Here is a 25,283-nt window from a genome sequence, read left to right on the forward strand (position 1 = left end):
ACCATAATGCAAATCACAATAAAAAAATAAAGAGGAAAACTCTCAACAAGATGGATTGACACATAGCACTTCCTCCCCTTAGTTACCTCTTCCCTGTGTCCACACCTCCATGGACTCCTGCCCCTGAGCTGTCTCCCTGTACATAAGCAGTCCTTCTTTCTCCCATGATTGTTCTCTCCAAGGAGAGTATCTACTTGAGGTAAATGTTCAACTCATATGCCTGTCTTTTGTTTGGCTGGAAGCCACAGTTATGGGTTCAGTTCCATACCTGAAGGGCAGTTAGGGGCCATAGTCTTAGTGGTTCCACCAGGCTCTATCGGACTAGCAAATCTGGTCCCCCCCTTTTTTTCTTCCATATGATTTTGAGTTTTGTTCCACATTCTTCTCCCTCTCTATCAAGGATCTCCTACATAGATCCCCTTCCAAGTGGATGACAGTGGTAGCCGGGCACCATCTAGTTCTTCTGGTCGCATAGTCATATAGGCTGCAGATCAGATGGTGTACCAGTCGCTAGGACTAATTGTTTCCATGAATTTTGGTTTTCTTCATTCTTCTTTGCTCTGGATGCGGAGAGACCCATCGTTGCATCTAGATGGCAGCTTGCTAGCTTTTAAGATCCCAGTTGCTACTCGCCAAAGTAGGAGGTGGAACAATGTTTTCTATGCTATGCTAATTGAGCATGGTGTCCCCTGCGACTATGGTCCCACGCACGCAGGTTCAACTACTCAGTCCCTCTGGGTAGCTGGCTGTGACCAAACAGTGACCACAATCTTGCCCCTTGTCAGCTCTACTATACACCTGGGAAGAGAGTTTTCCTCTTATTTGGTGACCTTCTACTTTATCAAACATGATGACCTTCTACAGAAACTCGTTCTTCTTGATAACATGTCCGAAGCACACCATCCTTTCTTGTAAGGAGCATTCTGGCTCTGGTTCTTCTAAGACAGATTTTTTTGTTCTTCTGGAAGTCTTTAGCATAGTCAATATTCTTAGCCAACACTATAATTCACAGGCATCAATTCTTTTTCTTCCTTATTCATTGTCTGGTGTTTGCATGTAGATGAAGTGATTAAAAATATCATGGCTTGTGTCAGGTGCACTTTGGTCTTTAAGTGACATCTTTGCTTTTTAACACTTTAAAGCAATCTTTTGCAGAAAGTTTGCCTAATGCAATACATCATTGATTTGTTGACTGCTGCTTTCTTAGGCGTTGATTAAGATAAACCAAAAACCAAATTCACTGCCATCGAGTCAGATCCGACTCATAGTGACCCCTCCTTGTGTTTCTGAGACGGTGTCACTACAGAAGTAGATTGCCCAGTCTTCATTCTGAGGAGTGACTGGTAGGTTTGAACCGCCAGCCTTCTGGTTAGCAGTCAAATGCCTTAAGCAATATGCAACCACAGCCATTGAAAATAATAATAATAACTCACTGCTTTTCCCTTGGTTCCAAAGGTATACATGTTTATTTTAGAAAAGTTAGAGAATCTAGTTAAATCAGAAGAATAAAAATTACACACAATCTCAAGGCCCAGAATACCCAGTGGTGCTATTTAACTTTAGAACCCTTCAGTGTCTATCTCCATGTTTCTTATGTGCCACCTCCTTCCCTCCCCCAGATACTAGTTTCATCCATATACAATTGCTGGTATTTGGCCATATTTGACCTAAATAAATGACAGTTTCACTTGGTTCATTCTAATATATTGATAAAATTGGATAATATAGTATATACTATTTTTTAGCTTTTTTTTTAATTGTACTACTGCAAACATCTTTCCAGATCATTAAATATTCTTCTGCCCTATCACTTTTAACTGTATGATAGTATTTGAAATTTGTCACTAATCCCTTATTACTAGAAAATTAAATTGTTATAAAAACAATTTTTTTTTTTTTTTTTTTAATAAATGTGCTGCGATAAACATCTTTATAGCTTTGGAGGGAATAAAATACAGTGGTTTAGTACATAGACTCTGGAGTTTACTACCTGTATAAGCTTGAAAAAATCACCAATGTCTCAATTTCTTCATCTATAAAATATGGAATTACAGTACCTACTTTATAAAGTCACGGTGAGAGTTAATCTCTCACAAGTATTTAGAACAGTACCTGCAGGGACACTGAGTATTATTGAGTTAAAACTCACTGCGTTGAGTCAGATACAACTCATAGCTAGTACCTCCTTGGGTTTCTGAGGCAGTATCACTACAGAAGTAAATTGCCCGACCTTCCTTCCGAGGAGTGGCTGGTGGGTTTGAATTGCCAGCCTTCTGGTTAGCAGTCACATGCCTTAGGCACATGCATATGTGCTTCTTTCTTTTCAAAAAACTCTCAAAAAAAGAAATTTCTGAACCAAGTGCTTTTGATACACTTACTGACAGACTAATCTCTAACAAGGATGTGGTAATCAACTCTCCCGTTTTAGTGTATGAGGGCTGATTTCCACACAGAGGGAGAGGTTATCATCATTTTTATTACCCTCTCTCAAGATTCTAGCATACACAGTTTTCCACAGTTTAACACCCCTGATGTCAAAATGCATCTAGCCATCATTGTCAGCCAGGGTACAATGAAGTACAACCATGATGTAGTTGGACAAATAACCTGCTGTTGACCATTGCTAAGATCCAAAAAGAGGTCAATGTTTATTAGAATTGATGAAATTCAATCTTGCTTGGGAGGTATGAAACAAGGAAAATGTGTAAAAATTATAGTCTAAGTAAAACATGAGTGATATGGACAATAGATAGTGCCAGTTTCAGAGAGCATTTAAATTGGTTCTGAAAAATATACCTGAAGGAAAGAGACTTGGGGCTGAGTTTGGAAGACTGAGGAGGACTGATGGAGGGAGAGGACATGTCTTATATCTCTCCATATCTGCTTATTTCTATATTTATTTCTTTTTGTTGTCCACACAACTAAGAAAGATGATAATGATCATGATGCAATAGCATAGAAGCCTAAGAAGGGATTCATAGAACATGTACTACTTAAAAGACTTTTAGCTTTGCATGGAACATTCCCTCTGAATGTAATACCTCCTACAAAGCCCTCTTGTCTGCACTTCCTCTTTCTATGTACAAATTCTCTACCCCTTAGCTTGAATTGAGACTCTGTTATCACAAGAACGTTAATGTTGTTAGGTGCCGTCGAATTGGCTCTGATTCATAGTGACCCTGTGTACAGCAGAACAAAACACTGCCTGGTCCTGGGCCATCTTCACAATCCTTGCAGTCCATCATGTTGATGATCTTCCCCTTTTTCACTGACCCTTTACTTTAGCAAGCATAATATACTTCTCCAGGGAATGACCCCTTCTGACAACATGACCAAAATAAGTGGCATGAAGTCTTGCCATTCTTGCTTCCAAGGAGCATTCCAGCTGCACTTCTTCTGAGACAGATGTGTTTGTTCTTCTACCAGCCCATGGTATTTTCAGTATTCTTTGCCAACACTGCAATTCAAAGGCATCAACTCTTCTTCGGTCTTCCTTATTCATTGTCCAGCTTTCCAAGTGTATGAGGCGATTGAAAATACCATGGTTTGGGTTAGGTGCACCTTAGTCTTCAAAATACCATCTTTGCTTCTTAATGCATTAAAGAGGTCTTTTGTAGTAGATTTTCCCAGTGCAGTAGAACATCTGATTTCCTGCTGCTTCCATGGGTGTCAGTTGTGAATCCAAGCAAAATGCAATCCCTGACAACTTCAGCATTTTCTCCATTTATGATGATGTTGCTTGGTCCAGTTGTGAAGATATTTTTTTTTTTTTTTTTATTGTAAGTTGTTGTCTATAATGAAGACTATAGTCCTTGATCTTCACCAAGGAAGGAAGTGTTTCAAGTCATCTTCACTTTCAGCAAGCATGGTTGTTTCATCTGCACCTCACAGGTTGTTAATGAGTCTTCCTCCAACCCTGATGCCACATTCTTCTTCATATAGTCCAATTTCCTCTCATTATTTGCTCTGCATGCAGATCAAATAAGTATGGTGAAAGGATACAACCTTGCCACACACATTTCCTGATTTTAATTCATGCAGTATCCCCTTGTTCTGTTTGATTGACAACCTCTTGGTCTACGTACATGTTTCTCATGTGCATAATTTAGTGCAACCCTACTTGGGTTTCCGACGTGGTATCACTACAGAACTAGATTGCCCAACTTTCCTTCTGAGGAGTGGCTGGTGAGTTTGACCGCCTGCCTTCTGGTTAGCAGTCAAATGCCTTTAGGCACTATGCCACCAAACCTCTTATGAGCATAATTAAATGTTCTGGAATTCTCATTCTTTGCCATAGTTTATCCATAGCTTTTTATGATCTACACAGTCGAATACCTTTGCATAGTCAATAAAACACAGGTAGACATTTTCCTGTTATTCTTTGCTTTCAGTCAAGATCCATCTGACATCAGCAATGATATCCCTTGTTCCATGTCCTCTTTTGAACCCAGCTTGCATTTCTGGAAGTTCTCTGTCAATATACTGCTACAACTGTTTTTGAATTATCTTCAGCAAAATTTTACTTGCATGTGGTATTAATGATACTGTTTAATAATTTCCACATTCTATTGGATCATCTTTCTTTGGAATGGGAAAAAATATCAACCTCTTCCAGTCAGTTGGCCAGGTAGCTGTCTTCCAAACTTCTTGGCATAAACAAGTAAGTGCCTCCAGTGCTGCATCCATTACTTGAAACATATCAATGGGTATTCCATCAATTCCTGGAGCCTTGTTTTTTGCCAGTTCCTTTAGTGCAGTTTGGATTTCTTCCTTCAATATCCTTGGTTCTTTCCTTTTCTTTTTTTTTATTGGGATTTGGGTGAAAGTTTACAAAGTAAATTCATTTTCTATATAGCAGTTCACATACACTTTGTCTCATGACATTGACTGCAATTTTCCATAGTGCAACAGCTCTCGTCCCATCTCCTCCCCATAGGTACTTCTTCCTTGTGTCTTTCCCTCTCCTGCACTCCTGCCCCTTGAGCTGTCTCCCTGTACATACACAGCCCTTCTATTTTTTAACAATATCATTGGTTCTTGATCATATGCTACCTCCTGAAACAGTTGAACATCAGTATTTTTTGGTACAGTGACTCTGTGTATTCCTTCCATCTTCTTTTGATGTTTCCTACATTGTTTAATATCTTTTCCATAGAATCCTTCATTATTGCAACTCGAGGCTTGCATTTTTTCTTTACTTTTTTCAACTTGAGGAATGCCAAGTGTGTTCTTCCCTTTTGGTTTTCTATCTCCACATCTTTTCACATTTCATTATAATACTTTACTTTGTGTTCTCAGGCTGCCCTTTGAAATCATCTGTTCAACTCTTTTATTTCATCATATTTTCCAGCTCCTGACCCTGTTTTTACTGAAGATATTGAGCTTCTCCATTGCCTCTTTCCACAGATGCAGTCTATCTAATTCCTGTGTATTTCATCTGGTGAGGTCCACATGTATAACCACAGTTTATGTTGTTGAAGAAAAGATACTTGCAAAGTCATTTGTCTTGCAAATTTGTATCATATGATTTCCAGTGTCATTTCTCTCACCAAGGCCATATTTTCAAACTACTAATGGTTCTTCTTTGTTTCCAACTTTCACATTCCAATCATCATTAATAATCAATTTCAGACTGCAGAAGTTGGTAAAAGTCTTTAATTTCTTCAGCTTTGGCTTTAGTGGCTGGTGTATAAATTTGAATAATATATTAACTGATTTTCCTTGTAGATGTATGGATATTATCCTATCACTGACAGCACGGTACTTCACAATGGATCTTGAAACATTCTTTTTGATGATGAATGTGACACCATTCCTCTTCTATTCATCATTCCCAGCATAGTAGACCATATGATTGTCTGATTCAGCATGGCTGATATCAGTCCATTTCAGCTTACCACCAGCCACTACTTGGAAGAAAGGTTGGACAATCTACTTCCTTAGTGATACCACCTCAGAAACCCAAAGAGGGATCACTATGAATCAAGTCCCTCTTGATGGCACACAACAACAACAACACTTAAGATATTGATCTTTATGTATTCCTTTTCATTTTTGACAACTTCCTATTTTCCTAGATTAATACTTCATATATTCCACATTCTGATTATTAATGGATGTTTGAAGTTGTTTTTTCTTATTTTGAGGTGTGCCCCATCAGCAAATAAAGGTGCAAAAACTTTACTCCAGTCATGTCATTAAAGTCGACTCTAATTTGAGGAGGCAGCTCTTCCCTGGTTGTATTTTGAGTGCCTTCCAACCTGAGGGGCTTATCTTTTTGCATTATATCAGACAATGTTTCAGGTCTATTCATAAAGTTTTCCAGTAATATATCAGTGTTTCACTGCTATTCATAAGCTTTTCACTGGCCAATTTCTCCAGAAGTGGATGGCCCGTCCTTCTTCCCAGTCTGTCTGGAAGCTTTGCTGAAACCTGTCCGCCATGGGTGACCCTGCTGGTATTTGAAATACTGGTAGCATAGCCTCCAACCTCACAGCAACACTCAAGCAACCACAGAACGATAAACTGACAGACAAGTGTTAGCACTGTACTTTTAGGTCCCAGCTTAGATATCCTTTTAGCTGGGAAGCTTTGAACTTAATTAACATTGATTAAATGTCATTCCCATGTTTTTCATTGTGCCTTAGCCTTACCTTACTACTTATCACATGTCATTTTATTGTTTGTTACCTTGACACCTCTGCCTTTTAACTGTAAGCTTCTAGAGACTTATGCTATACTCTATTGCTGTCCTTTCATCTTCAGACCTAACACCTGAAGGCACATGGTACCACAGATATATTAATTTAATGAATTAAAGTACCCAGCCTATGAATGTAACCTATGGTTACTGGGGTCATTGAAAGCTATAGCCATAAGGGCTCCAGGGTGAGTCTGTCTCAGGGGGATACAATGCTTTACTAGGTTTTTTTTTTTTTTTTTTTGGTATCATATACTAAAAGATGGAGCATGGGTTGTCTAATTCTTCTGATATTACAGAATAACTTAAAATTTCCTTTTACTTTCAATGTATTAGGTAAGTTTATTGGAGCAAGCTATCTGTATCTGTGAGAGCCATATTGAGATACATCATGAAACATTGGCCTGAATCTGGGCACAATTCATCTGATAGCCCATTTTCAGCTGTTAACATGAGAGCTGAAACTAGGTGCTGAAAATGAGTTGTCACTTCCTCAGTAACCTTTGAGTTCCTTTCAATTTAATCTGAAGCAAAATTTTGTTTATTTACCTTTTTCCTTATTAGGGTACTCAAGCTATTTCTGTGATAACTCTATTTTTTTCTAAGTTGTCAGTGGGAGTACCAGCCAGTCCTTTTCACTTAAGGAGTGAAACACTTGCCCCTTGAAGTTAGAGTGAGGTGTTCAATAAAAGATATCAGAAGGTTTGACTTTAGACTCTCTAAACCATCTCTCCAAACACGGCACTTGAATTCAGAACAATTGGTCAAGTTCTGCACTAAATATAAGGAACAAATTCTGTGTCTTGTCTAGATAAAGTCAGTGTACCCTTGCATTTAGAGTAGTCAGGGAAGAAAGCTGGCTTTTGTGCAATAAACTGTGTAACTCATTGAAAAATGAGTGTTGACATAGTTAATTATGACAAATGAAGAAAGAAAAGGACATCACATTGATTCCTGAATTCAACCCAGACTTCTGTGCCTTACTTGTCTACTTTCTGTCTATGTGTCTGTGAACGTCTGTATTTTCAGCATAGCCATTTTGATATACAGTGTTCACATTGTGAGGTCTGTGTATCAGTGGCCTTGTAGGAAAATATAGCCCAAAGAGGGGAAGCAGTCACTTCAAAGCATGCCACAGTGCTTCGATGTCGCCAGAAAATTAACCATGTCAGCATAATCATACATTTTTAAAGGCCTGAAACCCTTCCTATGCTGATACTTAGCAATTTCTGCATTAACTCATTTCTACCATGAGGAGATGCATTGAAGGCTTTTTTGTTGTTATTATTAAATCCCCCAAAATCAGAACTGGTCTGTCTCTGGCTTCTGTGCTGGGAGAGAAGTTGTGGAATCCGATGTGGAATGGGGTGGAAGGAGAGATCAGTTCTATCCCCTTGGTGCCATTATTTCTTCCTACCACTCTCCTGTTGTAATATAACATATTCTGTTCAACGTATGTCCTCAGACCCACTCTTACCACAGTGGGGAAAACCAACTCTTCACTAACCCATCACAATGTTTTAATACTCTTGACTTGATCTTGATGTCCTTATCAAGATAATTTTATTAGCTAAAATTGCATTTTGTGTCAATCAACTAGTCCTCCATTATACATAAGCAGAAGGCAGATACTTAATTGAATATCTGAACCTCTTAGAAGTTGAGAGAGATGGTAGTTATATGATATTGCAGAATAGTTTAAAAGTCGTCTGATACTACAGAATAGTTTAAAAATTGGAGAAGATTCAGAGAAGATAGGCAAAAATTGAATAAGCTCTTTGAAAACAAGTTAAAAGTCATGGGAGTTTTAGTCTTTAGAAAAGAACAGGGTCAATGAAGCATTTACATTTCAGAAGTAAGATCATTTATAATATAGAGAATAATGATGAACTGGATTACCTACACCGTTCGGAAGACAGGAGGAAAAGGATGTAATTACAGAGCAACGCATTTGATTTGTATGAAACGAAGATTTCCCTTACACTTTAAAGATTGATAGATCACGGAACAAATTACAAAGGACTGTGTACTTTATTTTGGAGGACCTTACAAACAGGATAGATTCTTTTCTACCTGGTATAGCTGACAGGAATGGACCATGCATTTGTTTTAGAATAAATCCTTAGATTAAAAGAGTTAAAATTGACAAAAATTTTTCTCTGGCCATATCCATGTTGTTGTTGTTGTTGTTATGTGCCATCAAGTCAGACCTGATTCATAGCGACCCCTCCTTGGGTTTCTGAGGCAGTATCACTACGAAAGTAGATTGCCACATCTTCCTTCTGAGGAGTGGCTGGTGGGTTTGAACTGCCAGCCTCTGGTTAGCAGTCAAGTGCCTTAGGCACTACGCTACCAGAGTTGCTGGCCATATCCATAGGTAGTTTAAAAAAAGAAAAAAAAATCTCATATGAATAACATTTAGGCTTAAATCCCACCTTAAAACTACCACTTAATCTTATTTTGTGAAAGAAGGTTGCAAGTTCTTAGGTAATTGCTTTCTTGATCTGCTTTAGATTCAATAATTTTCTTTCACTGGTTTTAATTGTGTTAAAGTATGTTTATTAAGGTGCTAATGAGACTAAAGCCATACTGATTAAAACAGAATTATTCATTTTAAACGTTTGGATTTTATGAAATCAAAGTAGGTTCTAATATTAGAAGATGAATCCCATGCTCTTAATAAGTTGTTTCTTATGTATCTTGAGCACATATATATATGTATATATATGAATAATAATAGATTTTTCTAGATCTGTTAAAGTTACAGAATCTCTATGTAATAAAACTTTTTTTTTCTTTTATCATAGATGAAGTTTATCCTAAGAACTCTAGGTAGGGTGCATCTTCCCTAGTGATTTTTACAGTGTCTAATTAATAAATAAATACATTGCTGGCTAGGCAATACATGTTAATAATAGGTTTTGCTTAACATCACCCTTTATCATTTTTAGAATGTTTGTGATTGAGGTTTTCTTTTTTTCTTTCCAGCACCCCCTTCCTATTCATTGATTTTTCATTGCAGTCACTCTTCTTTTCTTTGGACCTACACTTTAAACTCTATCTTTCAGATGTTCATTTCTAATTCTGTCTTACCTGTTTTCATGTGCCTACTATCATTTTATTTGCTGCCCATTTTCAGTTTCATGTTTGTCTTATTTTTATAATAGGTCAGTTACTGAAATCTTTTGTGTCAATTTTTTCTTGCCTTTTTGATAGCTCCCAGTCACACCCATTTTGGTTGATCTCTGAAGACACATGAGTAGTTTCCTTCTTAGAATACACTGACTCAGACTGTGGCAGGGACTTCCACTCCTCAGAAGCCCGGCTTCTGGGTCCCCACTCCACCGTCACAGTCACTACCTTGGTTCAGGCCCCTCACTGACCTCTTGAACGATTGAAGTTCTTCTGGCTCTGCCTCCCCACCTCCCATTATCAGCCCCTCCCTTTTCTCACACTGTGGCCTTCCTAGGATTCCAGTCTGCACTGTTGCTCCTTGCTTAAAAACCCGATCCCTTCCTCGGAAGGAAGGTTGGGCAACCTACTTCTGTAGTGATACTGCCTCAGAAACCCAAGGAGGGGTCGCTGTGAGTCGGGTCCAACTCAATGGCACATAACAACAACAACAACGATCCCCTGTCTACAGGATGCAATCTCAACTCCTTAGCACGGGATGAAAGTCCCTTCAGGAGCTGACCATTCCTATCGGCTTAGCCTGCTCCTCTCTCTCCAGCAACTCCTCACAACTTTTCTAGACCAGCACTTAAGCCACATCAAACTCAGCACTCTGGGGCAGGGACCAGACTGAGGAAAGGCATGGGAATGGGCATTGCGCGTATACTTATACAATGGGGGTGATAGAAAGTGGGCCAGTTGGGGCTGAGCACCAGTTGTGAAGCAGTGCCAGTGCACTGATGCCCAGCTAAGAAACGGTGATGAAGTGTTACCAAGCCATTCTCTCTAAGGGGAGAGAAAGCTGACTCTGAGGGCTAGCCATTACCCACATCCTTACCTGATGCCCTCCACTGTTTCTTTCTCCAACCTCAGCCTGTGATGGTGATCACTGGGGGCCCCATTGCAGCAGCCGATGCCAATGCAAAAATAGGGCTCTGTGCAACCCTATCACGGGGGCTTGCCACTGTGCTGCAGGCTTCCGGGGCTGGCGCTGTGAGGACCGCTGTGAGCAGGGCACCTATGGTAATGACTGCCACCAGAGATGCCAGTGCCAGAATGGAGCCACCTGTGACCACGTTACAGGAGAATGCCGCTGCTCACCAGGATACACTGGAGCCTTGTAAGTGACATATGGGTGGGCAGAGCCCACCTACCCTCTCCATTCATGCTGCCACTGCCACAGTTTTCTTCTTGGTGCCTCTCTTTCCATTATTAATTGACAGGGCTGGGCTCCAGGCCCACATTTCGGTATAAGCAATGATGACCACTTAGTACTTTTGCTTTGAAACATCACAGCACAATGAGGACCAAAGAGCTAGCTTCAGCCTCCATGCTTTCCTTTTGGCAGGGCAAAGATAGAGAGGGTCAGGATATTGTGTTGAATGATGATATTTGGGGTTGGTTGGGGCAGACCTGGGGTTCTGTTCTGAATCTCCTGCAATTGCATTCCTTTTACACTGCTGGCTGTTAAAGGTCCATGTTTTTCTGCCCTGTGTGGCAGTCAACTAGCCAGGTAAAGTTGGGCAGGTTCAGTGCCTTGGAAAAGAGAAAAAAAGAGAAGATGTTAGAAACAAACCAAAGCAGTAGCTGTTGAGTCAGTTCCTACTTATGGTAGCTCCAAGTGTGTCAGAGTAGAACTGCTCCATAGGATTTTCAATGGCTGATTTTTCTGAAATAGATTGCCAGGACTTTCTTCCAAGGCACCTCTGGATGGACTCAAATTTCCAACTTTTGGGTTAGCAACTGAGCACATTAACTGTTGCACCAACCCACAACTCTAATGTTAGAAATAGCACATAATAAAAGATTAATTGCATTATTTAATGCCCATGGATATATATGTAGCTTTGTGTATGTAAAATTATATGTAATACATCTGTGTAAGTTATGTGCCTATACATAGTTTAATTCTATCTGCACTGTAAGTTAGCTTCCACTACTTTATTTTATGGAATGGCCATTCTTCTGGTTGCTTGTATTAGCAACAGACTAAAAAGCGACAGAATTTTCCCAAAAAGTAAGAGACAGAAAAATATTATTCCCTTACTGAGAAAATTACACTTGTAAATCACAGAACTAAAACTTGGAAAAATGCAGATGATTAGGTAAATACTTCCTGCTGACAGCATTAAGTCTATAAAATAGAACTAAAGGAAAGATTGCATTAGCCTAGAAAGTCCTGATTTTCAGGAGAATGGATGGTCATCTCAAGCTGTTTAATTGTTAATATTGCTTTTATGAGTTTTTATCAAGACCACAATTGAATAAGGCTGTGGAAAATTTGGAGCTATTTCATAGGAGAGCAAAAAACACAAAAGCTTAGAGAAAAAAGTTCATATAATATACAGGCAGGTTAAAAACGGAGACTCTACAGTCTAGAGAAGAGAATGCTGAAAATTGATTATGAGGAATGTATGCACAAAGGGGTGATGAGCAAATGTTTCAATCTTCTTTGAGGATAGACAAACACACAAACAAAAGCTGACCTAAATGTAACACATAGGAGTTATAAGAGCCACATGGAAAATTCCTGTTACCAAGGAATGTTTGGCTGTTTTTCTTCCCTGGTGCTCCTAGTCTCCTCAAACTGAAACGGTTTCATTAGAAAATACTCCAAAAGAAAGGGAAGGACTAGATGACCCCTCAAAACACTTCCAGCCAATATGATGGATGAACTTAATGTTAATTAAATGAACAATTATTGAACAAAGAATGCTTGTCTATTTCAAGGCTCTGGGCGTTGTTCATCAACTATGTATCTATCACCTGAGGGTCCTGTAGTTGAGTAAATAATGATGTCCTTTGTCACACATTAATCCTGCAGCTGTGAGGATCTTTGTCCCCCTGGCAAGCATGGTCCACAGTGTGAGCAGAGATGCCCTTGCCAAAATGGAGGAGTGTGTCATCATGTCACCGGTGAATGCTCTTGCCCTTCTGGCTGGATGGTAAGCTTTTCATCCCTCACAATGTCACCTGTCCTATGGTACTGAAGTGAATAGGCATGCAGAGGGCTTTAACACACACACACACACTAACACACACACTAACACACACACTATACTAATGGTTAAAGATCTTGAAACTGGAAGTATCTGGCCATCTCAAAGCTGGAATGCCTTAGTCTAGAGAAGGCAGAAGCTGATTTAATCCTGGACTTGAAGTGAGATGGGCAATCTACTTCTGTAGGGATACTGCCTGGAAACCCAAGGAGAGGTTGCTATGAGTCAGGTCCAACTCAACGGCACATAACAACAGCAACAACATGGTAAAGATTGTGGTCATCTGTCCTGAATTTCCCCTCACAATAAAAAGGAGAGAAATATGTAGGCTCACATATGAATGCTGGTACTGGAATTATTTAAATAATCATTTTCATAGTTGTGTTCCATGTATTACTACTCTTCTATTTCTTAACAGAGTGTTACATGAAAGAAAGTTATCTGTCCCCATAAATCAGAGTCACAATGAGGTTAAGCCAGATTTACCAAGTATTGAAGAAATTCTCAGAGCCTTTAAGGTAATAACTAAGAGGGATCTATAACTCATCATATGTCCCAAATGCTGACCATGATACCCTTTCTTCATGTAGCATATCATAGGTCTAGTTGTTGTTAAGTATTGCCAAATCAATCCTAGCTCGTAGCAACCTTGTGTACAACAGAAAGAAATACTGCTTGGTCCTGTGCCATCCTCACAATCATTGCTATGTTTGAACCCATTGTTGCAGCCACTGTCAATCCATCTCGTTGAGGGATTTCCCACTGTCAATCCATCTCGTTGAGGGATTTCTTCTTTTTTTTCTGACCCTCTACTTTACCAAGTATGATGTCCTTCTGCAGGAACAAGTCCCTCCTGATGACATGTCCAAAGTATATGAGATAAAGTCTTGCTATCCTCACTTCTACAGAGCTTTCTTGCTGTACTTATTTCCAAGACAGATTTGTCCGTTCTACTCTTAGTCCACAGTATATTTAATGTTCTAAACCAACTTCCTAATTCACATTCATCAATTCTTCTTCCATCTTCCTTATTCATTGTCCAGCTTTTGCATGCATATGAGGTAACTGAAAATAACATGCCTTGGGTCAGACACACCTTAATCTTCAAAGTGACATTTTTGCTCTTTAACAGTTTAAAGCAGTGTTTTGCAGCAGATTTGCCCAATGCAGTGTGTTACTCAGTTTCTTGACTGCTGCTTCCTTGGTCATTGACTGCGGATCCAAGTAAAATGAAATCCTTGACAACGTCAATATTTTCATGATATTGCTTGTTGGCCCAGTGGTGAGGATTTTTGTGTTCTTTATGTTGAGGTGTAATCCATACTGACAGCTGTAGTCTTTGAGCTTCATCAGTAAGTACTTCAAGTCCTTTTTGCTTTCAGCAAGCAAGGTTGTATCATCTGCACATCACAGGTTGTTAATGAGTCTTTCTCTGATTCTGATGCTGCATTCTTCTTCATATAGTCCAGCTCCACAGATTGTTTGCTCAGCATACAGTTTGAATAAGTGTGGTGAAAGGATACAGTCCTGATGCACATGTTTCCTGGTTTTAAACCATGCATTATCCTCTTGTTTTGTTCAAATGACTGCCTCTTGGTTGATACACAGGTTCCTTATAAGCACAATTAAGTTTTCTGGAATTCCTATTCTTTGCAATATTATCCATAATTTCTTATGATCCATCCAGTCAAATGCCTTTGCATAGTCAATAATATGCAGGTAAATGTCTTTCTGGTATATTCTGCTTTCAGGTAAGATCCATCTGATGTCAGCAATGACATGCCATATTCCACGTCCTCTTCTGAATCTTATTTGAATTTCTGGCAGTTCCCTGTCAATATACTTCTGCATCTGTCTTTGAATTATCTTCAGCAGAATTTTACTTATGCACAGGTCTAGAGTTACATGTAATGCATGCTGTCAAAGTTGGTTTACTAAAACTAAATGTCTCTGGAATCAGAAAATAATATTGGTTATTTTTTTCAGTTGATGTCAGCCTATGTCTGCTAGAGGGCAGAAGAGTGAATAACGAAGTGTATGCCTTGTCTCCTTGCCTTCACTAACAAACTACTTAAAAGAGAATTTTACTTCATGATAACCTTCTATCTCATCAACTGTAATGAATCCTCATTTGCAGATGCTACAAGTGACTTCTTTATTGCCAAGTTTACTTGACTGCTATCTTGTTCTCATTATGCTTCACTCCATGCAAGCTTTTGACACTACTGATCATCCACCTCCCTTCCTTAATATCTTTGTCCTTCACTTCTCTAATTACCCTCTCTTTTATTTTTTTATTTTACCCATTTTTTTTTTTTAATTGTGATTTGGTTGAAGATTTACAGAGCAAATTCACTTTCCATACAGCAGTTCACATATACTTTGTCTCATGTCATTGACCACAGTTTACCACAATGCAACAGCTCCCCTCCCACTTCCTCCCCACAGTTACCTCTTCCCAGTGTCCATCCCTCCATACACTCCTGCCCCCTGAGCTGTCTCCCTGTGCATAAGCAGCCCTTCTTTGTCCCATGATTGTTTTCTCCAAGGAGTGTATCTACTTGAGGTAAATGTTCAACTCATACGCCTGTCTTTTGTTTGGCTGGAAACCACAAGTATGGGTTCAATTCCATATATTCCATATATTCCAGTAGTTGCCAATACTGTTTACTACTTAATCCTTGGCAAGGAAAAGAGTTTACTAGAGTTACAGATTGTCCCAAGAGCTCCATGTTAGGGGCCATAGTCTCAGTGATTCCACCAGGCTCTATTAGACCAGCAAACCTGGTCCCCACCTTTTTTTTTTTTTTCTCCAAAAGATTTTGAGTTTTGTTCCACATTGTTCTCCCTCTCTATCAAGGATCTCCTACATAGATCCCCTTCCAAATGGATGACAGTGGTAGCCAGGCACCATCTACTTCTTCTGGTCTCTAATTACCCTCTCTCAATCCTCTTCCTTTATCTCCTCCCCTGCTCGCCTTTCTTCTATATACCACTTAATTAGCAGTATTTTCTAAGTTTCAGTGTTTGTCCTTCTTTTTTCTCACTTTGAGATCTCTCTGGATAATCTTATCTAGGCCATGGCTTTAATAATACCTGCTGTTTTTCCAAATCTTGACCTTATTCTCCTGAGCCTTGTTGTTTGTTGTTATTTGCCATTGAGTTGGACCTGACTCATAGCAACCCCTCCTTGGGTTTCCGAGGCAGTATCACTATGGAAGTAGATTGCCCAATCTTCCTTCCGAGGAGTGACTTGTGGGTTTGAACCGCCAGCCTTCTGGTTAGCAGTCAAGTGCCTTAGGCATTATGCTACCAGACATGTGTATTTCCACATTCCATTAGATACTCCAGCCTACAAACCTATAGGCATGGAACCACTGTCTTCCTGGGCTTTGCCAAAACTCTAGTCTTGGGAGTTATAAATGAGAGTGGAATTGGTCTGGATGGCCTTTTGTTGTGGGCACAGAGCAAAGGAGAATTAGATTCCATTGCTTGATGGAGGTCATAGGAAGTATTGGAGAGTTCAAGTTATCAAGACCACTAAGGTAACTGTCAGATCCCAGGTGAAGGTTAGAAAAGGTAAATATGCAAGACAAGGTTCTATTCTAGAAGCAGAGCCTGAAGAAATCCCTGGAGAATAAGATAGAGGGGGTCCTTTTAAATGCCTGAAGATGAGGCAAGCAAGGTAGCTATTGAAGGAATAATGAATTGGTTCTAATAGGCCCATCAAATTCAATCTTAATAAAATGAAATTTGCTATGTGCCCAGGCCTTTCTTAAGCCTACTCTTCTTCTACCTTTTCTATTTTAGCTAAAGCCAACACTACTCTCTTAGTTGTTAATGGTAAAAGTGCTGAAATACCTTTGACTCCTTCTTTTTTTCCAATTCATGTATTCCAGTAGTTGCCAGTACTGTTTATTACTTAATCCTTGGCAAGGAAAAGAGTTTACTAGAGTTACAGATTGTCCCAAGAGCTCCATGTTGTTTGGATGAGGAAATGCAGGCATTCTACTCCTAGGACTTTTGTGTAAATATTGTATGTAGTACCGCCTCATCTGGTGGTTAAAGCTTCTCTCTTCTCAGTTGACATGGGAAAATGGTAACCATAGACTTGGACCATGGTCCCGGTAGATAGACAAGTGGACTTCTTTGTCTGCCCAGAGCAGTCTTCCTTTCTGCATTCTAGCATCTGCTCTTGTCCTACTACCTTGACAGATGTTTCTTATCAGATACTTCAAGTCATATTTTCTCTGTGTGCTAACTGAAATTTCGACTTATACTTCTCCTTTACAACATTATTATTTGTGCTTTTCAAAGGTGATTTTCAAAGTTGAATACAGGCATGCCTTTTTTTTTAATTGCACTTCACTTTATTGTGATTTGCAGAGATTGCATTTTTCAAAAATTGAAGGTTTAGGACAAGCACATCTATCAGTGCCATTTTTTCAATAGCATGTGCTCATTTTGTGTCACATTTTGGTAATTCTCACAATATTTCAAATGTTTTCATAATGCTATTCCACACTTACTAGACTACACTATAGAGTAAACATAATTTTTATATGCACTAATACCAAAGGAGCAAGGCTGCATCTTTTGACCCCCTCTAATTCCACAAGAGGAGGACAGAATCACCATCAGTAGCCCAAGGCCTATCCCTGCGAGGCCAGACATGCTGCCTCCCTCCAGCCATTTCACCAACCCTGACACCAACCATTCCTTCCACAGTATCCACCACCTCTCTGCTGGGTTCAGTAATTTGCTGCACTGGCCACACAGAACTCACAGATTATTGGGGTTTGTTAGGGAAGCAACTGGCTACAATTCAGGTTCAGGAACACACTCAGTCTCTCTCAGCCTGCCATCTCTCAGTCGACAGTCTCTCTCAGTCTCTATCCCAGCAGTGCGTGTCTCTTGGTATCTCTCTCAGCAATGCGTGTCTCTTGGTATCTCTCTCAGCAATGCGTGTCTCTCACATATCCCAACTGGCAGTGAGAGATTTCTTCTGCCTCTAAGAGGGTTCCTTTTGAGCCTGGCAGAGTGGCCAAACTAACCAATCCCAACATCAGAATTCTATACACCTGAGAGAGAGAGAACTTCCCAGAAGATTGCTTCATGCCACTCTCAACAGAAATACCCCAGGTGGATAACTTTAACAATCAGAAGCTACTCAGTTGCTCACAGCAAATTCCACCCCTGGTTTACAAAGACTTATGGCTAGAAAAGCCACACTATGTAATTTACTATGCTGCAACTAGGAAACCAAAATATTTTATTACATGTTTTATTATGATATTCCCTTTATTGTGGTGGTCTAGAACCAAACATGCAATATCTTTGGAGTATGTTTATACATATCCCTATAACACATACACATATACAGATGTATTTAAACTAATAGAAATAATGTCCTACTTAAAATTAAAGTTGGTTGCACACACGAATATATAAACAATGTTCCTATTACAGCAGCTCAGAAGCTTATGTGGGGCCACTATACTATGTGAGTAGTTAGAGTGAGGCCCTGAGAGAGTTAGAATTTTCACTAGACACATCTCACAACAGATTTGCCCTTGGCACATTATTCCTTCCATTGCGTTTTCACATTTCTGTAAGTACGATATATTGTCCTAGATTGGGAGAATTACAGCTCTCTTTTACATTTGGCCCCTCACCACATCATGAGATAAGGTTGTGACTTTATCTTTGATTCTTGATGTTACTTTGCACTATGCCTAGCACATAGATGGTTCTCAGTAAGTGTGGATTTGAATCATCTCTGAAAGGTCTTTTTAGTTCCAAGAATCTGTGGAAGGACTTTCCCTATTTGTAGACAGCTAGAAACCACTAGAGGAGACTTAATTAGCACACCAACTGCCTTTTGTGGGTAGCCAGGAGTTAGGAGAAATGCATTTTCTTATGCTATCCAGAATAAACATTTACAAAACCATCTGGTGTTCACTAGCCTCCCATTTCAGAGTACCCACAGTCTGTCTTTTTTTTAATTTTTTTTTAGAGAGAAGGAGGATAAAGCAACAGCTTCCAATACTTAAAAAACATGAGATAATTTGCTTTATGTCATTTGCTCTGACTATAAGCCTAATAAATAGACCCAAAGCTGCAGACACAAGTTATGTAGCCAAGTGAAGTGGAAAATAGTATTTTATTGAGTTAGTAGTATAGTATCTTATTCTTTTCCACATAAAATTGGAATAAGTGTTGTGATAGTACCTGGCAAGATGGACAGCCTCTAGGGTGAGGAAACATGTCCAAATTACTCTCTTGATTTTTCTTCCCAGGAAATAAGCTTTCCTATTGATCTTGGCTCAGCAATGTTTGTTGAACCTGCTGAAAATAAAAGCATTTTTCTTCTTAAATAAAATGTCTAGGTTCATTCCATGAAGTATTTCTTAAGCAATGTCATTGTTAATTCAGGCACACAGAATTTCAGTCTAATGTTATGCTACATTATAAGAAATAAAGCCAATGATAATGTATATTTTCTCTGGAACATACGGTAAAGCATTTGGATGTTCCATTTGTGCCAGCTGTTGCCATTTATGGGGCGGATGCTCAATAAGTATTGTTGACTTATTGTGCATGTAAGACTCAAGGAAGAACATTTAGGAGGATTTGTAAATTCCTTAGATTACCATAATAATTTGTTGTAACTTTATTTTATGGTTCAGGTTTTAATATCAGTATTTCTGAAGATTACTATTCTGCCCTTTTTGAATGTATCTTGAGATTTAGGCTTACCAAGTAAAACTGTTAACATTTTTTTAGATAAACAGGATTCATATGTTTGAAAATCCTCTTAATCTAATTTTCTTGTAGCCCCGTTCCCATACCTCTTTTTCCCTTTCTTTCTCTTTTCCTTTTTTCCCCCTCTCCAGCCCTTCCCTGGCTGGAAGCCCATCTAATTTTCCAAGTCTCTTTGAATGCAGGGCACAGTGTGTGGTCAGCCTTGCCCCGAGGGTCGTTTTGGAAAGAATTGTTCCCAAGAATGTCAGTGCCATAATGGAGGGACGTGTGATGCCGCCACAGGCCAATGTCACTGCAGTCCAGGATACACAGGGGAACGGTAAGAGATGCTCTTGTATTTCTCTGACCATTTGTAAGTATGTGAAAGGAATCTGAATAGGTCTTGGGAACACATCTGACGTCACGCATCTATGACAGTTCCATAATATTCCGGAATCATGTGCTACTTATGAGGTATCAGTGTGTTTGAACAATTCCATTCCAACTCAGTGCACAGAAACTGAATCGTAGACAGCAGTGGTGAACTGAAGGTGCAGAGAAAGCATTACAAAAAAAAAAGAGAAAGACTCTAAAACATCAGCTATTCAGAAGCTATTGTGAATGAGTCATTCTAAATAGTTGAGTGCTTAGGACAGCCATTTCAAGTATCAAAACTTTTTATATTTCAAGCATTGTGGATTTAAAAAAATATTTTAAAACATGATATGTACTTAGGTAACTTTGAGCTGCTGTTAAGGTTGATGGAAACCTTTGAAAGTAGTTTATGGCAATGGTAGGACCTCTGGTGGCATAGTGTCTAAGGCATTTGCCTATTAACCAGAAGGCTAGCAGTTCAAATCCACCAGCCACTCCTCAGAAGGAAGGTTGAGCAATCTACTTCCATCGTGATACCACCTCAGAAACCCAAGGAGGGGTCACTATGAGTTGGATCCAACTCGATGGCAGTGAGTTTGGTTTTTTGGTAATGATGATGGTTGGTTGTACAACATGATGAATGTAATTAATGTCACTGAATTATATATGGAAAGCATGCTGGAATGGCAAATGTTTTATTGTATATATACTTACCACAATAAAAAGCATGTTGGGCATATAGTTACTACTTTTAATAGAATTCAGCATTCTGTTAAGAAAGTCAGTCATCATATCATGTGATAGGTGATACAACATGATCCATCCAGGCTTATAGGGCTCTCTGGCCCCACATGAAATAAGAGCAAATGACTGTGCCTATGGGATTCTTACATCTGCTTTTTATCTGTATTCAATGATGAATTGTTACCTCAAGGGGCTTTGCTTTCCCTATTTATTCTAATTTGATATTTTCAGTCTATTACATCCTGGAAGGACAACCAAGCTCATTGGACCTCTGCCTAAAATTAGAGAAATGAGACTTAAGAGTTAGAAGAATATAATAGTTAATGGCAAATATTCTGGAATCAGGCTTCCTGGATTTAGGCAGATATGTCCTTGAAAACATTCTTATCTGTAACATTCAAGTAATAATCATACCTTCCTCTAAGGTTTTTGTAAGGCTTAAGTTAGTATATTAAAGCAATTGGAACAGTACTGGAGCTTATCACTGCCGTTGAGTCAATCTCGCCTCATAGCGACCCCTCCTTAGGTTTTCAAAGCAGTTTCTCTATGGAAATAGATTGTGCTGTCTTCCTTCCCAGGAGTGGCTGGTGTTTTTGAACCTCCAGCCTTCTGGTTAGCAGTCAAATGCCTTAGGCACTACCCCACCAGAGCTCCCTTATAAATATTAACTATTATTATTTTTGAGTAGTGGCTATGAACTATATAAATAGTTGATATTAATTATTTTTGACTGATGTCAGTGAGCTAAGAATTCCTTCAACTTTTTCCCCTCATTTTCATTTTTTTTCCCCAACAAGTCAAATTTTATGACTTTTAATAAGATATTATATTTTTCTTTTTCCCCCATTTCCCTGAACTTTATGCTTAAAATTCATTTGTCATTTTTGAAAAAAATACCTTATTTCACTTTCTAACTGGATAAAGAAAAAATTGTTTTGAATATATTTTTATTTAGTCACCGTACCAAACTTTTTAGTTAATTCTAATGTTATTTTTGCAAAGACTAGAGTTATTTGGGTATACAGTCATATCACTTGCAAATAAAAATAATTTAATCTCTTCTTTTCAATGTTTATAATAATTACTTAATTTTCTTGAATTCTTGCATTAATTTGAACTTCTACATCAGTGTTGACTAATGGAGACAAAAAATAGGAATTCCTATATTTTTCCTACTTTTATTAGAAATGGCTTCAATGTACTATCATGTTTGCTGCTGATTTTTAGTTAATTGTTTTTGTGCATAAGTAGTTTGATTTTTTAATCCCTCTGTTACTAAGAGCTTTCTTAGCAGCATCTACTTGTTCATATGAATTTTTTTTCCTTCAATTTTTTCATGTTGCAAATTCTAGATACTTTTATTAATGGTTTATATGATATATAATTGGGCTACTCAGAAAGTTTTTATGACTGACTTCCTGGTTTCAGGTTGTGTTTTAGATAGATGAGATTGTTAGATGAGTTCTGGATCTCTTTGGCTTTCACATTTTATTAAAGAAAATGAGTCAGAAATAGTGCAAGCAGAATCCTAAGCAGTATTTTTGCATAATATTTTAGGGCACTAAAAATTTAAATATAATTCTTTTCTTCCCCTCTAGGGATTTAAGCTTCAAATTAGAGACAGCCCAAACACAACAAACATGTAAGACAAACAGTAAATTATCAGGTGAATTTTAGAGTTCAGCCAAAGAAAGCAAAGAACCAGAGAAAGAGGAAGTGAAAAGGGAGCTTGCTCCTTGATTTGCTGTTGTTGTAGCTTTTGTTTTCCTGATGAACTAATAATGTGATCGCTGTTTTTATTTCATTGTATTATCCCCATTTGGGTTCTAGAATTACACACACAAACAATGACAAGAAACACATTTGCCGCTGTGAAAGGGAGAAAATTAGTTGGCTGTGGATGGCTTGTGGTAGGAGATGTGGGGAAAGAGGCCTTGAGAAGCTGGGGTCTTAACTTGCCATTTCCTGTGTTTTGAAATGTCAGTGTAACTTAATCACTGAGGTTGACCCAAAGGGCTGCTGCTCAGAAAAGCAGGTACCACCACACGTAGCTGCCAGTAAAGCACCACCAGGATGTAGGGATGGCTCCGTCAAACAGAGGGAAAGAGAAAAATAAAACAGGAACATTGTAGGCAGGCAGAACAGCTCATAAGATGCTCAAATAAAGGGCCTTGGGGTTTTGGGGAAGGTTGAAAGGACATTGTGATGGGGAACTTAATGTGTCCCAGTCAAGCAAGAGTGGAAACAATGTGGGTTTCCAGGTCCTCAAAAAATTCTTCTGAAGGAGTTAGAAAATGATGTTCTTAATGGTGGTGTGTTGTCACAGAATTAACCACTCTGGGTATATTTGATGGTCTAGCATGGGTCTGGCACATAATTGGTGCCCAGTAAGTTTTAGCAGCATGAAAGAAGGAAAACGGTGGCTTCGTAATGGTCTCTCAAGGTGAAGGCAGGGACAGTCCTGGAAAGGCTATGTTCTATGTTGTTGTTGTTATGTGCCATCGAGTCAGCCCCGACTCATAGCGACCCCTCCTTGGGTTTCCGAGGCAGTATCACTACGGAAGTAGGATTGCCCAACCTTTCTTCCAAGGAGTGGCTGGTGGGTTTGAACCGCCAGCCGTCTGGTTAGCAGGCAAGTGTCTTAGCCACTATGCTACCAGAGCTGTGTTCTATATTACACTGAAAATGAAAATAAATGGGACGAAAAGAGATAAAGTAAGAATTTATCAGTAGGAATTGAAAGAATGCAGCATTGTTCTTCAGTGGAAGAACTCATTCTTGTATCTGTAACTGGAAAAGTTGGCCCTTTCCCAGTGCTTTTCGTGTTTCCCTAAAAGCAGCAATTCCAGATGTTAGAATGGCAAGCAACTGATCCATCGATCCCAGGTTTCATGAAGAATGTGATTCTTTCACACTAAATCATGTTTTGGTCCAACCATTCCTCTCCCTCTAGAGAGAGACATGCTTAAATGTGCAAGAGTGGAAGAGGGGGCTGTGCCCCCCACATGCTAACTCACTTCCTTTTCCTTAAGTTCACAGTGACATATTAGGTAATAATCAGAATGGAGCTCAAACAAGCCAGTGACTCTCATTGGTTGGGGAATTGGAGTCCTGCTTTATTAGTTCATCTCTACTTAATGCTTAGCCATTCTTTCCAACCCTGGGGCTTTATTTGAAATCTAAAAACAACAACAACAAAAAAATGGAAACCCAGATGTCCATAATTCTACTGTGGCCAATATTTATTGCTCTGTCTTTATGGCTCCTCTGCCATCCCTTCTAAGAAAATGTATTTCCTCTTTCACTGATTCCTCAGATAGCTTTTCTTGTTTCACTCTGAGACACAAAAGCAATATTAAAAGCCTAAAATTCTTCAGGAAGTAGTGCTTCTTTTATGAAAAGGGACCAAAAAGGGAGATGAGTCTGCTTGACAAAGAATTTTAATTGAGCCAATCAGAAAGGCCAAAGCGACTTCATGATTATGTTGATTTTCAAGACAAAAGCTGTCTACTTCCAAAAAGATAGCTCACCATTTTTGTTTGGTAGATAGAAATAGATGCAACTATCATTAGCAGGATTCTCTTAAAAATGCAACATTAAAAAAAGAGGGAGAGGGAATATGGCTAAAGCTTATATAACGGCTACTTTAGTCCCTGAAAGTAAAATTCAGATGACTTTTTGCCATTTATAACACAAATTAGCAGTATGTTTAATTGTAGGCTAAAAAGGTAAATATGGGTCAGGACCAGCTATTATGGACTTTCTCTTTCCCAGAGGAAAGGAACTCTCTGCCAAGGTATGATAGAGTATACCTAGTTGTTCCCTCTAATTTGGTAGCAGACACTTTCCCAGGCTTCCAATTGTACCACAGAAATCCACTTTTAGAGCTGTGTTTTTACTAACTTAAAATCATGGACACGGTCCAGAACTTAAAGTTTGGGTTTGATTTCAGATGCAGGTAGGAGAGAGAAAGTAGTAATATTTTACCAGTGTCTGCTCTTTTGGTGTTGACTTGCAGGAAGATCTGAACAGATAGGTTTCAAAGTTTCCTTACCAGTCTCCAGCAGAAGCCACAATAAGGCCAAATTACTATACCTCAGCATTCTCCTATTGAGAGTTTATATCTTTAAGGAATAAGCTAAGTGTCTTTGCTTATAAAAGCTCCTGACATGTTAAATATAAAGAGTACCTTAAAAAAAAAAAAAAAAAAAACTCTTTTAGAAATAGTATATGCATGTGTCACTAAGGCATTTGGCTGCTAACCAGAAGGCTGGCGGTTCAAACCCACCAGCCACTCCTCAGGAGGAAGCTTGAACAATCTGCTTCCATAGTGATATTGCCTCAGTAACCCAAGGAGGGATCCCTATGAGTCAGGATCGACTCGACGGCATTGAATTTTTAGTATGTATCACTTTAAAACACATATTTCCTTTTATGCTAAAAATTAATTCAATTACTCCAGAACTTTTCTTCTGGTTTGTTGAGGAATCAATTTGAAGACTTTGCCTTTTGGAACAAATAGGACCTTACCAGAAAAAAAAAAAAAAAAA

General features: G+C 38.9%; 1 protein-coding gene across 1 annotated transcript in view; it reads left to right on the top strand.

The window, feature by feature from the left end:
- Positions 1 to 25,283, top strand: part of MEGF10 (multiple EGF like domains 10) — a 226,316-nt gene that overhangs the window by 113,194 nt on the left and 87,839 nt on the right. Inside the window, exons 5-7 of the mRNA XM_007947463.2 lie at positions 10,745 to 10,991; positions 12,696 to 12,816; positions 19,818 to 19,954. Of these exons, the coding sequence (XP_007945654.1) occupies positions 10,745 to 10,991; positions 12,696 to 12,816; positions 19,818 to 19,954 (505 nt within the window). The remainder of the gene's footprint in view (positions 1 to 10,744; positions 10,992 to 12,695; positions 12,817 to 19,817; positions 19,955 to 25,283) is intronic.

The sequence above is a fragment of the Orycteropus afer genome, unplaced genomic scaffold, assembly GCF_000298275.1.
Source record: "Orycteropus afer afer isolate SDZICR_OR568_19922 unplaced genomic scaffold, OryAfe1.0 scaffold00185, whole genome shotgun sequence".
NCBI lineage: Eukaryota > Metazoa > Chordata > Mammalia > Tubulidentata > Orycteropodidae > Orycteropus > Orycteropus afer.